The sequence below is a fragment of the Leucoraja erinacea genome, chromosome 8 (genome assembly GCF_028641065.1).
Source record: "Leucoraja erinacea ecotype New England chromosome 8, Leri_hhj_1, whole genome shotgun sequence".
Classification (NCBI taxonomy): Eukaryota; Metazoa; Chordata; class Chondrichthyes; order Rajiformes; family Rajidae; genus Leucoraja; species Leucoraja erinaceus.
In genome coordinates, this window is record NC_073384.1 from 63,241,370 (window position 1) to 63,260,182 (window position 18,813).

At 42.0% G+C, this 18,813-nt stretch overlaps 1 protein-coding gene across 1 annotated transcript in view; it reads left to right on the forward strand.

Moving 5' to 3' along the window:
* LOC129699770 (uncharacterized protein C2orf73-like) overlaps positions 1–11,853 on the forward strand; it is a 37,431-nt gene extending 25,578 nt beyond the window's left edge. The window contains exons 4-5 of the mRNA XM_055639838.1: positions 6,935–7,050; positions 11,297–11,853. Coding sequence (XP_055495813.1) covers positions 6,935–7,050; positions 11,297–11,770 — 590 coding nt within the window. The 3' untranslated portion in view covers positions 11,771–11,853. The remainder of the gene's footprint in view (positions 1–6,934; positions 7,051–11,296) is intronic.
* The last annotated feature ends 6,960 nt before the right edge of the window (positions 11,854–18,813 follow it).

Sequence of the window (18,813 nt, forward strand, 5' to 3'; positions counted from 1 at the left end):
TTTCACACTTTACCCTTCCATATCTCTAGTCTCCCCCTCACTCTGAAGAAGGGTCTCGACCTGAATCATCACCCATTCCTTCTCTCCAGTGATGCTGCCTGGCCCGCTGAGTTGCTCCAGCATTTTGTGTCTATCGTTGGTGTAAATCACCATTTGCAGTTCCTTCCCACACAAGTCTCAGTCAATATTGGGGAAGTTAAAGTCCCCCCACCTTGACATCTTTTCATAATTGGTCTACATATCTGTCACTCTGTCTCTCTCTGCCATTGAATTACCCGTGGTATAATCCCATCAGAGTGTCTGCACCTTTCCTATTTTTGAGCTCCACCCACAATGTCTCAACGTGTGTACTCAGTATGTCCACTGTGGCTGTGACATTCTTTCTGACTAATGTAAAACCTTTTTACTGCCTCTTTTTTACCACCACCTCTATCATGTATGAAACATCTAAACCCTGGAACCCCTATCTTATCAAAGTCAAGTCTCTGTAATGGCCAAATGCATTTCACTTCCAATTACTTTTTTTAAATGCTGGTGATTACTCTTGATGTTTGTCATGCCAGCTTTTTGGGGAATGATTTCTCCATCTGTAATATTAGATGTTATTCCCCTTCTTATCTGCCAATTGCTCAATTTTGTGCTCCTATTGGTCTCCCTGCTCGGGGAAAATAATCTTTCATACCCACTCGCTCTAATCCCTCAGAATGTATTTATTTCAATTAAATCTCCCCTCAGCCTTCTCTGCTGCAAAGGAAACAATTCCAGCCCATCCAATCTAATGAATGCCAGATGCACTTAGTTGCAAAACTAATCGAACGTGGGTCTTGTTCACCACTGAGTCATGTCATTTTAATGTTGTGCTTCCTTCAATAAATAAACTGACGTGCTTTGTACGAAAGTGGAATTCCTGAATAAACCATCGTAGTTAACGTATTTGCTATAAAGCCTATTGTCTATTAATTGATCTGAAAACATTCTCTTCTGATGTTTTATAAAACTGTATCACAGGCTGATTGTGAAACTAAACTGATTGTGAAATACCCCGTGCATTTCCAGTCCTTTTGCTGCTTAAGCTTTCCTTCACAGTGCCACAGGAGAGAACGTGTAGTTAAACATTTCTGGCACATAATCAGAAAATCATGTCCGAATTTGCTGGAGCAAACCACTTTGCATGTTCTGTGAATCTAACAATTTATTAAGTTGTAGTAGGGCGAGGGTTTTGTTGACCATGCAGACTTGACTTTGACTATAATGTGGCAATACAACTTAAAGTGTTCGCAGTCTGCGGTGTTTTAAATCTTGTCTTATAATTAACGACTGATTATGATTTAAAAATTCAGTTCGTTGAAAGATGTAAAACCAGTATCGTTCAATAATGTTTACTCTGTAAATTCTGCAACACATGTCGATTATGCTTTGGCCAGAGATAACTACCTGTAATTTTTATTACATGCCCTCAGTCAAGTAACAATGAACCAATGATAAATATACACATTCTATTTCACATAAGCCACAATTATGTTGCATTCTTGGAACATTCAAAGGTCCACTTATTTAATAAATAACTGTAGTACAGGCAAACATATCATCTGCTCTGCAGCTGTTCATACGGTGCTGCTCGTATGCAGTGACATTTTCAGATTGGGTAATGTAGGAAAGATGAATAAGGCCAAATGGAAAAGGGAGTGGTAATCAAATGGTGAGGTTTAGGTGAATCAAAAGGCAAGTGGAAGTCTCTTTCGGCAGAACTCTACAAATGCTATTAGAGAGGTGGTTGGCAGCTGGTCAGGAGCGTATATAAGATTTGAGGGATAGGTGAAGATTTGGAGAGAGCATAGGTGAAGTAAAATGGTTGACAGCAATCTAGGAAGTAAAGGGAAGTAGTTTATAGACTTGGATAGGAAAGAGGAATGAAAACAAATGGTGGACCATGGCTGGAGCCAGATGGTAAGAAAAACATTTCTATTTTTTGGTCCCAGACTTCAAAGGTCAGTGGGAGGACTTTATGAGAGATTGAAAAGGTATTAGCCTATGGTTCTGTCTTTCTCACTATTTGCAGAATGGCTGAAGAGTTTTGCAATGGTCGATGTTGATGGTGCATGCTTAAAGGTGACAGGAGATAGTGATTTGAAGGTTGCTCAGGGTGGGGATCAGAGAAGAGGATGTTGAAAAAATGCTTTCATAAAAGTATGACTGAAAATGGGAGAAGAGAGAGGAACCTAGTAGGCCAGTAAGTGATTGGCTTGAGGCAGAGTGAAAACTGATTTATCTTTACTGCCGTTACCAAGGTGAAAAATACAGAACATATAAAAATAAAGCTATTGCACCATAGTGGTCTGCTTCTAAACATGCAGGATAATTGCAGTTGATTATAAATGCAATAGTACAAAACAGAGCAAAACTAGGTCATTCACCCCTTGCGCCTACTCTGCCATTTAGAGAAATAATAGATGGATGATGATTGAGTTCCGTGTATGTACTTTTTTTTTGCTACATATCCCAATAAAACTTTGAATAAGCAACGAGAGAGTTCAAATGTTTTAATACCCTTGGTGTTTCGAAGTGGTTCCCAAATGTGCTCATCCGCATGTTGAAGGGGAACATCATCCTACTGACTGTGGCTAAATTGATAAAAATTTTAAGAGATCACTCATTGCAGAATGCTCAGCTACTGTCCTGCTCTTATAATTTGGGTGGCTACTCCAGCTCCGTGTCTAGTCAATTCTAACCCTGAGGATGTTGGTGGTGAGGATGTCAGCCATAGTAATGGTGTTAAATGCCATGGAAGTCATTAGATTTTGTTTTGATGGGATTGGCCATTGCTTGCAACTTATAAGATCGTAATGTTAGATGTCAGTTTATTCCTGATGCATGGATAAATTGAAACTATGCACTACAATTGTCAAAATCCATTTGTCACAGATTTCCACATTTCCTTCATCTATGAACATCTTTTTTTCACAAGTTATAGGAGTAGAATCAGGCTATTCAGACCATCGAGTCTACTCTGCCATTCAATCATCACTGATCTCTGCCTCCTAATCACATTTTCCTGCCTTCACCCCATAACACTTGTCACCCATTCTAATCAAGAATTTGTCTATCTCTAACTTGAAAATATCCACTGACGGCCTCCAACACCCTCGGTGGCAATGAGTTCCACAGATTAACTACCCTCTGACTAAAGAATTTCCTCCTCGCCTTTCTAAAACAGCGCTCTTTATTTCTGAGGCAATGACCTCTGGTCTTAGACTCTCCCACCAGAGCAAACATCCTTTCCACATCCACTTTATCAATGCCTTTCATTATTCTGTAAGTTTCAACGAGGTCCCCTCTCAACCTTCTAAATGCCAGCGAGTAGCGGTGCAGTGCTGTCAAACGCTCATCATATGTTAACCCACTCATTCCTGGAATCATTCTTGTAAACCACCTCTGAACCTTATCCAGAGCCAGCACATCCTTACTCAGATATGGGCCCAAAAATTGCTCACAGTACTCCAAATGCTGTCTGACCAGCACCTTATAGAGCCTTAGCATTACATCTTTGTTTTTGTGCTGCAGTCCTCTTGATATAAATGCTAGCATTGAATTTGCCTTCCTTACTAACAATTCAACGTAATTTAACTTTTTGGGAATCTTGCACCAGCACTTCCAAGTCCCTTTGCACCTCCATTTTTTGGATTCTCTCCCCATTTAAAAATAATCTACAACCTTTATTCTTATTACCAAAATGCATGGCTCCACACTTTGCTGTATTGAATTTTATCTGCCACTTCTCTGCCCACTCTTCTAATCTATCCAAGTCCTTCTGCAGAGTCCTTGCTTCCTCTACACTGCCTGCCCCTCCTATCTGAGCATCATCTGCAAACTTGGCCACTAAGCCTTCAATCCCCTTATCTAAATCATTAACATACAATGTGAAGAGAAGCTGCCCCAGCACTGGGTACCCTTGCTGAACTTCACTGTCACTTCTTTTGTAAATTTAATACTATCATTTACAGCACATGCTGTATTTGTGTCTTCAGCAAACATAATTTGCTTACTCTCTCACCTAATATGTGTTTAACCTGGCAAATAAATGCAGTCCAACATGGGTTATTATGGGGTACCATGATTCATATCTTGCCATTTAAAAAAAAAAATCTGAATTCTCTATTGCATGGAAGGAACGGCAACAAACACATGGTAATATCACCAACTACAATTTTTTCTCCAAAGTACAGTATTGGCTTATTATTGCCACGTATAAGGTTCTATTGAAGATCATTGTTATGTCTGATATCCAGGCAAATCACATCATGCGAGTACATCGGGTCGTGCAAAGAGAAAATAAACCGAGTGCAGAATATTGTACTATAGCTATTAAGAAAGTGCAGATAATAGACGATAGGTGCAGGAGTAGGCCATTCGGCCCTTCGAGCCAGCACCGCCATTCAATGTAATCATGGCTGATCATCCCCAATCAGTACCCCATTCCTGCCTTCTCCCCATGTCCTGTGACTCCTCTATTTTTAAGAGCCCGATCTAGCTCTCTCTTGAAAGTATCCAGAGAACCGGCCTCCACCGCCCTCTGAGGCAGAGAATTCCACAGACTCGCAATACTTTGAGGAAAAAGTGTCTCCTCATCTCCGTTCTAAATGCCTTACCCCTTTCTCTTAAACTGTAACTCCTGGTTCTCGACTCCCCCAACATTGGGAACGTGTTTCCTGCCTCCAGCGTGTCCAAACAGATAAAGTGAGAGTATCACAAACAAGGTAGATTGGAAGGTTGGAAAATTCATTCATAGTACATTAGAGATCCATTTGAGTCTAACAGCAAGGAAGAAACTTTTCTTAAATACAATACAATACAATACAATTTAATTGGCATGGTACATACATTCAAACTATTGTATCTTCTGCCCATGGTGGGGGGGAGTGGAAGCTGGTTTGCATGAAGGACTGGGCTGCAGTCACAGCTCATTTTACCAAGTTCTCAAGTTCATTGAGTGAGTATTGGACCTGCTACAGTGACATCAACTAAAAACTTGTGCATATAGGTACAGCAGAATTTGGCTGAACCACCATGTGTGAATGGGGAGGAGAGCAAGGGGCTAAGAACACTGATGTGGAGAATCATCATGGATGATATTTTGTCACCTTTGCATACTAATTGCAGCCTGCGGGTCAGAATGTTGAGGAACAGTTGCAGAGAGGTGTACTGAGTATTGTGTACACAAATTTGTAGATGAGTTTGTGTGGAAGGTTCAAGGTTTGTTTATTGTCATGTAAATCCTGGCCAAAATAGAGCTAAAATAAAGCAAAGGATTTATGCATCGACAGGGCCTATTAGCCTTTTTCTATGAGAAGCCTCAAGCTGGTGCCAGGATGTCTAGGTCCCAGATCAATACATCAGATAAGGAAGGTCCAGCTGTTCTCACAATTGATAATATGTATGAGGACTTTGCAGAGAAACTCTAATGTGTTGTAGATGCATGGATTTGATTGGGTTACTACAAAGGAATTGTAAATAATGTTGCAAGACAGTTGCCCTGCTGTTTGGTGATTGCCCGAAGTGTGAAGCCCTGGCTGAATTGTTTGTACTGCCAGGGTAAATGTTGCATTATTCAGTTAACTGACTTCCTTCCAGAAGCTTCTGGAGAAACATTATTTAGTACTCTTTGTAATTGGGTTGGGGGGCTGTAAATGGTTTGGCCCCTCATGGTTCGTTAACCTATAAAAGGTAGTCCACATTTGGATCGATGTCGATCTTCTGGAAGGGCGCTTGGGACTGCGTGACCTTTTGGAAGTGTCTGCTTGCACGAGGCTGAAGGGCTTGGCTAGGCAGAGTCAAGGATCGAACACATGGTGGTTAATTATCGTATACGGGAATTTGTTGTTCATTCAAAAATAAAGTTTAGTTGTTCCAGTGCTTGACTCTGTGTTTTACTGAACTAGACTGGGGGGGGGGGGGGGTGTAAGCTTTCGGAGCATATTTACAGTCACGTGTACCAATTAAGGTACAGTGACATTCAGATTGCCATACAGTCATACCAATAAAGAGCAACAAGACAACCACATTTTTAACATGGTCATCCACCACATTACTGATTGTGATGGAAAGTCGAGCGATCTTGGCTCCTGTAACTGGCAGTCGAGCCCTCCGTATCGGCGAATTATGATATTGAAGGTAGTTTGGGGAGAAGATTACTGCGGTGAATGCTTTGTGATGGCATAGGTAGCCATAGAATCATAATTCAAAAAATTCAACTACATACACAAAGCTTGACTGACCATTCACACATTTTCTAATTGGCTGAATATTTCAAAATATTGTATTCGCTCATTCCTTTCTAATTTGTGTATATTTATAATTTCCCAATACCGTTTATTCAAAAGGGGTATAGAGTTCTTTGGATTCACTCGCTTTTCACAAATGACAAAGTGTCATATCAAACTCTCCAATGTAAATAAATCATTTACTGGTCAGGAAAAATGTGAATAATTATAGTTGGGGTATCTGAATTCTTTATCCTATTAAAAAATGAGATATCAAAGGTAACTATGTAAAGACAATAGATACTGCTAAAAACAGAATTTTTGGATGTAATGTTATGGATACATTGATTTTGCCATATTTGACAGATCGAGAAACACAGTAGATGGTAGAATAGAATAATCATGAAACAAAATTCTCAATATACCAACAAAGTGATACGACTCCATCTGAAGATTTTGTCATGAAATACTAAACCTTGTAATCATGTATAGTACTCTATCATAATGCGTGCAAGTTGTTCTTTAATTACACTGCTTCAATAAAATGGAAATCTAATTGTTAAAATATGCATTCCAAAGAGCTGACTATTACAAATGTAATGGCATACATCATTTAGTAACATAATAATAGGATATGTTATTAAACTTGTCTGTTTTTTGTTGCAACCCTCACCAAGTACCACAGGTGGATCCAAATGAGTTAATTTCTCCACCAAAGGTTTATCGCGAATTTATATCTTTCATTCACCAATATGATGCAAGAAAGTATCCAAATGAACCTATCAGAGGCAAGGTAAGCTTGTGGCTGGAATTTTTATGTACCAACTATATTAAATATTATAAATATTGAATCTGCATTAAAGACAATGTGTGGACTGTCAGGATAAGAGCACTATAAGACGTAGAAAAAAAAGTCATAAAATTGAAAATATTTACAACATGATGCATGTTAGGAGCAAGACTGGTCATGTCAGATGTACATTGATGTTTAGTGGAAAAAGTGCTATTGATCCATCCAGTAAGCTAGCAAAATATTTCCTTTAATACCAGTCTTTGTTTTTTTTTTTAATGCATTACAAGTCCTACCACCAACAGGAATTATGACCCATCAGGTTTCTGAAAGTCTGGTCCCACCACAAAGTTTTTAAAAAGTTGAACTTTTCTAAGAATATACATGGGCATTAGTACTTGTGTTCATCTCGAGTACAGCCCAGATTTGGTGGAATGGGGTAGATAGAGCATATAATGTGATACTTCCTAAAATGATTGACAAGCATCAATAGGTTTCACATGTGATGCTTCTTTTGGAGACGACCTGGAGCAATCTTGTGAATACTCGAGGAAAAAGCAATTGGAAGGGTTCATGTAATGGTTTTGGTGAGTCGGACTAAAGAAAACCCCAAAGATTTTTATACCTAGATATTTAAAATCCAGAGGGTAACCAGGCGGAAGGTAGGACTGTTCAAGAATAACGAGGGAATGTGTGTTGGAGTCTGGGGATGCAGGCAAGGCACTAAAGGAGTACTTTGCACCTGTTTTCACCAAGAAGAAAGATATGGAGGACAATGAAATCGGTGTGGAGAATGCTAAAATGCAAGGGCAGTTTGAGATTAAGGCAGAGGAGGTGTTTGGGCTCTTGAAGAGTATTAATGTGGATAAATCCCCAGGATCTGATATGATTTATTCCAGGTTATTGAGAGACAAAATAAGAGATTGCAGGGGCCTTGACACAAATATTTACATCTTCTCCAACTATAGGTGAGATCTCACTGGACTGGAAAGTAGCAAATGTGGTTAAGAAAGGATGTAAAGAGAATCCAGGGAATTGTAGGTTGTTGAGCATCACATTAGTGGTTTGGATACTATGGGAGAGATTTCTTCAGGATAGGATTGAGAGTTTATTCAATTCAATTTATTTGTCATTTGGACCCCTTGAGGTCCAAACGAAATGACGTTTCTGCAGCCATACATTACAAACAAATAGACCCAAGACACAACATAATTTACATAAACATCCATCACATTGTTATGATGGAAGGCCAAAAAAACCTACCTCTCCACTGCACTGCCCCCCCCCCCCCCCCCCAAAAATGTCAGTCAAAGTCAAAGCCCCCGGCTGGCGATGGCGATTGTCCCGCGGCCATTAAAGCCACGCCGGGTGGTGCACGCACACCGTGTTCTTGATGTTAGAGCCCCCGGCGTGCGCTCGCAGAGTCCCGCGGCCATTCCAAGACGCGCGGGGCGGTGATGTCAGGCCCCGCTCCAGGAGCTCTTCAACCCCGCAACTCGGGCGGGAGAAGTCGCCGTTGCGGGAGCCCTGAAAAGCGGTCTCCCTCCAGGGACCCGCGGGCTCCCGGTGCCGCCGTCCACCGGACCCGCAGTTGCAGCCTCCGAATCTCCGGAGGTCGGGCCGCAGCAGGAGCGCTCCACCACCGCTCCACCCGCTCTGGACTCGGCCAGCTCCGCGACGGTGAGGTGAGTAGTCGGCACCAGAGCCCCCGGTCTTCTCCTGTTGGAGGCCGCTCCTCGTTGCAGCCCGAACGACAACGGAGACCCGACAAAGAAAAGGTCGGGTCTCCCGTGCAGGGAGAGATTTAAAAGTTAGACTTTGGTTAGGCTACATTTGTAGTATTATGTGCAGATCCAGCCGCCACATTACAGGAAGAATGTGGGAGTTTTGGAAAGGGTGCAGAGGATGGTTACCAGAATAATGCCTGGATTAGGGTGATCAGGAGAGGACGAGGTTGGACAGACATGGAGTGTTGTCTCTGGATCACTGGAGCTTGCAGGGCTACCTAATAGATGTAAATCAAATTATGATAACTATAGATGGGGTAGACAGTCAGAACCTTTTTTCCCCAGGTTGGAAAAATTAAATACTGGCGGACATAGCTCCAAGATGAAAGAGGCAAAGTCTAAAGGAGATGTGCAGGGTATGTTTTATTTTTACGCAGAGACTGTATGGCACATGGATATACAGGGAGTGGAGTGATATGGATTATATGCAGGTAGATAAGAGATAGTCTTGGCATCTTGTTCGGCACAGATTGTGGGCGGAAGTTATTGTGCTGTACTGTTCTATGTTGTAACTTCAAAGATGCTACTTTTAGTATTGAACACTAACTAGTGGTATCCAGGGGCAGCATATTAAAGCAGCAGGAATCCCAGCAGATGTTGCCATCCCACCAAGTACAACTTCCCTTTGTTGCACTGTGAACTAAACAAATTAGTATTTAACTAGCTACTTTATTGTATAATGTTTTGTAGCAAATTTACCGGATCACTTACAAACAAAAACATTCAGTTAACAAAATTAGACTCTTGTTTCTCAATACATTCACCCAAGTATCAGTAGGTCTAATAAGTGAGTTTGGTCTTCTGACTGCGCATACCCAGGTTAAAGGTCACGATGCATAAACAACCCAGTGAAGCAGTGGACCATCATTTCTTCAGTTTTTTCCAGCTTTAATTCTTTTAGGTGAGAAAATACTGCTTTCAAACTATGAAATAGTTGTATCTATTGTTCCATTGTTAAGATAAGATTATTTTGTTGTTTTTATTGCTTTATGCTTTGCTGTGTGAGTGAGATTGTGCTCGTCGGTGTCCGGCTGGGTCTGAGTTGCTGCTGGTCCGTCTCCGTCCCCTCCTGGGTATCTTGACCCTGTCCGGGGGCAGCTGGAGGTGTTGGGCTGGGCTTGCAGCAGGCGCGGGGAGGACGCTGAGCTGCTGCAGCACTTTGTGTGTGTGGCTCGTGCTCGGCTTTCGCCACAGCCATTGTTGAGAATAAGCGCCAACTCCAGCCTAACCTCGCTCCCCGATGGGCCAGGGACCGCCAACCAACTCCCCCGGCGAAAGCCGAGCACCAGCCACACGCAAAGCACTGCACCACTCAGTCTCTTCCCCTCGTCGGCTGCAAGCCCAGCCCAACACCTCTGGCTGCCCCCGGACAGGAGGGGACGGGACACCCGGGGTGGGACGGGGACGGCCCAGCAGCAACTCAACAGGCTCGGGCCCGACACTGACCACGGACAAGCACGATCTCACTCACTCACCAAAGCATAAAGCAATAAAAACAACAAAATAACCTTAGCTTTTAACAAAGGAACAATAAATACAAATCATAGTTTGAAAGCAGTATTTTCTTGCTGAGAAGAATCAAAGCTGGAAAAACAGAAATGAAGGTCCATTGCTTCACTGTTTTCCAGGGCTGTTTATCACTGTGACCTATGACCTGGGCATGTGCAGTCGTAATACAGAACTCGCTTATTGTAGGAATATCAAGCGATGGTGAAAGCAATGAAATATAGAATGAAAATATCAAATACTGCAATCAGTAACTGATGGACACTAGGAAGAAATGAGGACTTCCAGTTTGAGAAGCTAAACAAAATTTATGTCTAATACATTTTATCATGTATGGAATGGAACTTGGGAATACAAATTTTGGTGACACATTTATATATGTTCAACCATCCCAAGTTGTTACAGGAGTGGAGGAGTAACCAGTGATCTGATCAACACTAACATTCACTCCTGGTTGCCCTCGGAGTGAGCTCATAATCAATGTATTTTATTGATGTGGCATGCTCCCAAAAGATGGATGATCAAAATTCAGTTATGGATTTATCACCCTGCAAACTAATCTTTATGAAATGGTATCCATGGGAACCACTGCTGCAAGGTATGAGACCTAATTGTGACAATCACACACAATGTAATTTTCAAGTCACATGCATTTTGAGTGATAAATGGCAAAAGTGTTCGAATTGCAACAGGATAAAGACCACTTCTTTTGGTCATTTCAAAGCCATGTTCTTACTTCCAAACTTTCCATTGTTGTTCAATTTCATGAATAAGTCGAGCTGACAGCATATCCATTATCTGCTGGCTGTAAATAACTGAGCCAAGGCTGACAGCCAGCAGAGTGGAAGCAGCAAGTGAGTGCCAGGACTTGAGCTAATAAATGAACTCGGCCCACAGCTGCATTCGCAAGATGCTTGTGTTCCGCTTGTTAAAGCTGAATTTGTTTCCCTTTCCAGCGTCAGGGAGCCTTTGTGTGCACCGAGATAAACTCGCAGAATGGAAAGATAGCTCCCAGAGGAGCAGAAACATTCCTGGTTACCGAAGGGTCACATTCATTGGAACATTTGAAAGAGAATGGAAATCTGAGGAAAAACATATTGGCCTCGCCCAGGCCCAGCTCAAATTCCCAACAGATGCCGTGTTCAGGAGCATGCTTATCAAAACCGGGCCCAGAGGAAGCTGCCAAGGGATATCCCAGAATTCCTGCAGAAAGACAATGTAGCTTACGACCATTGGACGATGAAGCAAGAAGTGGATTTGGAGAGCAGCAGCAGATTGCTGTGGAGCCCATGTCACCAACAAAGCAAAATGGCAACGATTCTGCTACGATGTTGTCTCCATCAGCTTCTCCAGCAGCAACCCTGTTGTTGCAAACTAATGCTTCACTTGTTCCCGTCAACAACAACCAACTGACAACAATCAGCATTTGACAACAAAAAAACGTAGCTTTCAAAGGTGTTTGTTGTTCGATCTTTATCGGTATCATATAAAAAAATAAATTTTCTGCACAGCATGCAACCTTGGTTTTCCAGTTTGACTTCAGTGTCCCAGTGTCAGAATACCACCTGTTGTACAGCCACATGCACCTCTACCTGTAGTAACTCTAGCATTATTCAAAATTGCAAATCTAATAGTCCTGTACTCTTAAACCCCTTTCTCACGGGGCGACTTGACGCAAGAGTTAACCAGAGTTGAACATCGTGGGAACCTCTTGCGATAACCGTACGGCATTCGTGGACCACCGTGGACCACCGTGGCGCTAACGGCAGGTACTCGTGTAACTTGGTGACTCGGGAGAAAATTCAAACAAGCTTGAATTTCTCCAAGAGTGACTTGTACACTTGTGGTTGAACATTGAAACATTATATGCACGTAGTGGCCAGTGCGATATCCGTACTGACTCTTGCGTGTACCGTGGGAACTCCTGCGAACGGTGAACCCGGAAGCTGGACAGAGGGGACAGAAGGTGAGTAAAAATTGTCTTCTGTGGGATTAAATTTAAAAAATAAAGATTTGCATCCGCATATGGACATCAACTTATTCATGAGTTATGTTAATGAGATTCAAGAAAATAACTATAATCTTTAAAAGGGACTACTGAAAGGTCCTTCATTTTTTGGGCCGTGAGAGGCCATGTACTTCTTTGAGAGATACAGCTCAGAGTCCTCGCCAACCAGTGATCGATGCCTTTCCGAAGCAGGATCCGGAACGCTACCAATCGATTTTCTCCAGAGACCCGTGTAAAGGAGTGAACTGCACATGCTGGTTTAAAACGAAGACAGACACAAAAAGCTGGAGTAACTCAGTGAGTCAAGCAGCATCTCGGGAGAAAAATAGGTGATGTTTCAGGACGAGACACATCTTCAGATTCAATTCCGATTAGGATGTCTGAAGAAGGATTCCGATTCGAATCGCCACCTATTCCTTTTCTCCAGAGATGCTGCTTGGCCCACTGAGTTACTCCAGCATTTTGTGTCTAACTTGTTGATTCAGACAGTTTTTGATTATCAAGGATTCTGCGCTGACTCTTTACTCTGAAACACACGTTGGAAATTTAAACTTGGGCGCAACTAACATCGTCTTACTACCGTGGGAACTCTTTAACTCAGCGGGCAGGCAGCAGTTAATTGTTGCTCCCTTCAGTTTCCCAGGGGGTCGGGACGGGACTGGAGTTGGGAGGGAAAATTGGGGGAGTCGAGGGAGAGGAGGGGGAGACAGATGGGGGTGTCTTCATTTACTGGCGGCGGGTGTCTGTCACTGAAACAGGCAGGTGAGATTTCACATCCACCTTTTGTGTGCCTCTCTCTCTCTCCCTCCCTCCCTCTCACACAGGCTGAGAGACTCTGCCTTTGTGAGTGTACATCTCTTTCTCCCCCTCTCCCACACACAGTAAGACTGATGTACTGTGCTCAGTCCATCTGTGTCTCCCACATACACAGTAAAACTCTGCTTTGTGTGTGTGTCTCTCCCTCTCTCTTTCTCCTTTTCCCTCTCCCCCCCCCCCCCCCTCTCTTTCTCCCCCTCCCCCACCTCTATCTTTCTCCCCCTCCCCCTTTTTCCTCTATCTTCTCTCCCCCTCCCCCACTCTATATCTTTCTCCCCCCACACACACATAAGACCGATGTATTCTGCTTAGTCTCTCTTCACTCCCACACACACAGATAGACCAAGGTCATGTGCGCTCTCTTTCTCTTCCGCCAGTCACCCCGAAGTACATCACACTGCCTCTGTGCCTCTCTCTCTGTCTCTCTCCCCCTCTCTCCTAAGTAATGTGGCATCTTCCTGCAGTAAAGTCACGGCATCAGTACAGACATGTCTCCAAATGAGCCAATTCAAACCAAGGGAGGATATTTATAGTGTGTGAAAAAAAAAGTGACATCATTTGTGCCACGTGATGATTTAACTACACTTGACAGTTTACAATGTCATTCAAGATTTAACGGGAAAGCTCGGGAGACGGACAAGTTACTCGCACAAATAACAGAAATGCCGAGTACCGTGGGAACTCTTTGTCTACCCCCCCCCCCCCCCCCCCCCCCCCCCCCCCCCCCCCGTTATATCGTGTGATATCGTGCTAGACCACGACCACTTCACTCTGGTTACATCTTGCGTCAAGTCGCCCTGTGAGAAAGGCCTATTAGTACAAGAAGTGTGTCCTGTCTCAAGTCTTCATTGATTCGGGATTTAATTTAAATTGGGATTTTTCCTGCTCACTTTATGCACATTGAAGATAGTTTAATAGTCACATCACCCAGTGAATAACTTGAACAAATACAGCGTACCATCGCACCGGCATAGCTCTTCACGCTGCTGCCTCTTGGCTTCAGCACCCAGGTTCAATCCTGACCTCCAGTGCTGCCTTTCACATTGTCCAATTTCCTACAACATCGTACGATGTGAGTTTTCAAGTTAATTGGACATTGTAAATTGCCCAAGAGTGCAAGGAATTTGAGTGTAATTAATGGACTGTGGGGAGACACTTAAAAAAAAAAAGGATTAGTGTCGGAATAGTGTAATTGGGTGCATGAGTGTTGGCGTGGACTTGTAGTGCATTTTGATTTTCCGAACTATTCACAGCCAAAAAAATATTAAGTTTATTGCAAATCTGGCATGCTAAAAGGAAAGTATTCATTCATTTCTTAAAAACACTGCAAGTTTACAGAGCACTTTTTTGTAATTGAAAGTACAGATATCTTTCCTCAGCACAACAAAAATCTCAATTTCAGCTGAATTTAAATTTATTTAAGAACAATTAAATCTAGGATGAAAAAATAGTATTAGCAACAACAATCAAGAAGCTATCAAACATGCTGTAATCTAGTTAAACAATGTTCTTCAGTGAAATACTTGGTCTCTTCTTGTTCTTGCCATTGTAACTTGACCTTTACATACTTGTCTCTCAATTCCCTCTAAAATGGCTTGCCTCGCCCCTGAATTGAACTGCAACAAATAAATAAAATAAGAATTCAACGAGAAAATGCACTTTACCTTGAGCTAAATATTAGATTTGGATGTTATAAAGTTCACCCAACCCACTCAGTCCACACTTTCTGTGAATAATATCTGGCCAGCTGTGTTAATGATATTAATCTGAACATATATGCCTGCTCAACAGTACAGTGGGATGTTTTCACCACATGGGCTATAAAGAGACCAGGCATGTGCCATAGGGGTAGGCTAGGTAGGCAGTGCCCACCCTGACTAAAATTATAAAAAGGTAATTATTAAATATAAATAGTAAAGATTTCCAATTCATTTACTAATTTCAGTATTTATTATTGAAATTTTTTTTGATAATCGATCTTGGATCGGCATAATTCTCCCATGCCTTTCATCTGCTTCAAGTCTTCACATACAACAGGCAATAAAGGCAGCTGGAATCCTGCCTTTGCACCGTGGACTGTGCGCATGTGTGCTGTGCATGCCCACACGAGAGGAGACCAATCTGCGCATGCGCGGTTTTTAAGATTTTTAAAAGTCGACTGACTGTCTAGTGCCTACCCTGAGTAATTACTCGCGGCACGTGCCTGAAAGAGATAGTCCAGCACCTGCTTCTCAAGAACCAGCTGAAATGAACAATAAATGTTCCTCTTCTCAAGATACTCGCATATTTTGAATGATGGAATTTAAAATATGACATGTAATGTATCATCTTTAAATTTATTAATTCAAAGAGATGTTGGTGTTGCTAACATTTATCATTCATCTCTACCTGGTGTCCACTTCCAGACTTTCTAGCAAGAAAAAACAAATGTACGTACATTAAGTGATGATAAGAGCCAACTTAATTGTGAATTCTATGTGGAAGAACAACCCAATTATACTATCCACATAACAATTTGCCGATTTGTGGACTTATTTGAGGATTCCATCATGAAGATTGAGCAAGATTAACATGAGATTTTCAAGAGATGGACAGATTGCTGGATACAAGATATGAATAATAATAATTATAAATAATTTATCTTTGCAATGTTGTGTGAAGGAGCATCTGGTATGTGATACAATTTAGGTCAGGACTACAATATTAGAACATAGCGATGATTTTTCTGAGGCTTGGTATTTGTTTGCAAGAGCACTTTACAGCCTTTTAGCCAGATGCAACTGGGTATCAGAGTTCTATCAATTTTTTAATTACACACAGTTTCTAGATGGAGTAACTGAACAAGAATGAAGGGAAACCAATAGGTGCAGGAGTATTCCATTCGGCACTTCGAGCCAACATCGCCATTCAATGTGATCATGGCTGATCATCCCCAATCAGTACCCCGTTCCTGCCTTCTCCCCATGTGCGCTGACTCCGCTATCTTTGAGAGCCCTATCCAGCTCTCTCTTGAAAGTATCCAGAGAACCAGCCTCCACCGCCCTTTGAGGCAGAGAATTCCACAGACTCACAACTCTCTGTGAGAAAAAGTGTTTCCTCGTCTCCGTTCTAAATGGCTTACCCCTTATTCTTAAACCTAGGTTGGTCAGCCCAATTTCCAGACCATAACCTTATTAATTGGTGCACTTCAATGTCAGTTGTGATTAACTCTAATTTGCATTAATGCAATGCATGTTCTTATGATGGTGGTGTGATTTACTTGAAAAGCAACATATTCTTGACAAAAATTTGCTCATAATAGTTTGAGTTTTGGAGCAAGTGCTGATAATACTACCACCACATGTAAGAAATTCCAAGATGACCATGCCATCTGGAGTAAAATCACTTAGGAAAATATTTTAGTGCTTCCCTTCCAAAAATTGATGGTAATGAGTTTGTGGAACCCAACAACTAACAGCTTGTTTAATTAGAAAAAACCTCATTGCTAGTTTGTAATAACCCAAATATAAATCAACATCTTTTATAATTTGCTGATCTTGGATTAAGTCCTAACCATAAGTAAACAGCGATATTTTCATATATCTGAAATGTTATTATTGTTGTATTTCAATCTAGGCATATAACACAAAATTAATAGGTTTCCATAGTGAATTAATTTTATTAACATTCAGTTGGCAAATGCATATTATACACCTCCGATTCCTGAATCATCTCCACATTCAGAAGGTAGTTGTTGCCTTAATTGCTTCAACCAAAGTGCATGATCATGCACCTTGCTCTGCTATTTGCCGCTTCTTTGCCCACCCAACCTGTCCAACTTCTTCTGCAGACTCCCTGCATCCTCAATACTACCTGCCCCTCCATGTGTTGTCTTATCTACAAACCTGGCCACAAAGCCATCAATTCCATCACCCAGATCATTAACGCATAATGTGAATAGTGGATCCGACACTTATTAGTCACTGGCAGCAAGCCAGAAAAAGCCCCATTTATTCCCACTCTTTACCTACTGCCAGTCAGACAATCTTCTATCCATGGTAGTATCTTGCCTGTAATACCATGGGCTCCAATCTTGTTAAGCAACCTCTCGTGTGGCACCTTATCAAAGACTTTCTGAAAATCCAAGTATACAAAACACACTGAAGGGCCTGTCCCACTTGGGCAACTTCTGGGCGACTGCGGAGCGTTAGTGACTGACGCCCGTAAAACCGTCAATTTGCACGACATGCACGCTGATGAATGCTGTCATGCGGGTGATGCATGGTTAGAGTTGAGGCTGTAAAATGTTCTTCCTTCAATGCATGGATTTTAAACATGCATTGAAGGAAGAATATTTTATAGTCCATCTGTGGTCCCTAACCGTAACCGGGCGTTACCTACAGGACAGCATACGTCAGCATGTGACAGGGCACACGACATGATGAGACACCCAGATGCCGCCCCTGGATTTTGAACATTACAAAATCCAGGGGCAACGGAGTCACCGTGCGTTATAACGCGAGTCACTGCATGCGTCACCACGCGTCACGCCCCCGTTAAGACCGGACCACGACGTGACAACCTCTTTTTAGGCTGTTGCCTAAATGTCGTCCAAGTGGGACTGGCCCTTGAATCTCCTTTGTGCATCCTGCTTGTTACTTCCTCAGCTTTGTAAGATCTCCCATTAACAAAAGCAATGATTCAATTTAATGATTAATTGATAATTTATTGTCACATGTACCTAGGCACAGTGAACTTCTTTGTTTTGATATACAATCCGGTAAAGTCATCCAGCCGACCTCACCTCTGCAGTACACGGTGTCGCTATGATTCTGGTGCTGACAAAGTTTCAAACATTCTTTGTGCTGTCTCTTATTCGCGCACATGGCCGTTACATTTGCAACCGCCACTTTCTACAGCTTCCTTAATTCTTGGACATTAAATTTACCAAACCAGACTGTGATATAATATGTCAATATGCTGTCCACCATGGAATCCAGTTTGATGGAGTATTCGGCGACATGCCGTATCTCCTCAATCTTCGGAGTTTGTCGTGTTAGTGAGCTTTCTTTATCATGGCATCATTGGACTGGGCCCAGGACAAATTATCACAGATGTGGATGCCCAGGGACCTGAGCTGTTATTTCTTTCAACCACTGTTCCACCAAGAAAGATAGGTCAACAATTGCTGTTAAGAACAAATTTGTTTCTCTGGCACCATTAAAATTAAAATAAGTTGATTTTACAATGACCTGTTCTCCATAATATGAGTAGACAACAAAAATGAAAACGTTCCTGTATTACAACCAGTGTCGTTGCCTTGAAGAACACAGCCAACACGTATCTTACATCACAGAAAAAGACTAATGTTGAATGGGAAGGTTAAGTACAGAAGACAATGAGTACAAAAACATCTTTCTTCTCTAATTTTATGAATCTGATTTCCAAAGCTGGCATCACATTTAAAAACCTCAATAAAAACACAAATAAGATTCTGGAGAGTGCCTTATATTTTTCGGCTTATAATGGTGTCAGGACAACATACGAGCCTTTAACGTCAACAAGATGAAAGATTTGGTTGTTGACCCATGGCAGCGAGGGGATGATCACACCCTGTCCTCATCAATGGTGCGGCTGTAGAGATTGTTGACAACTTCAAGTTCCAAGACA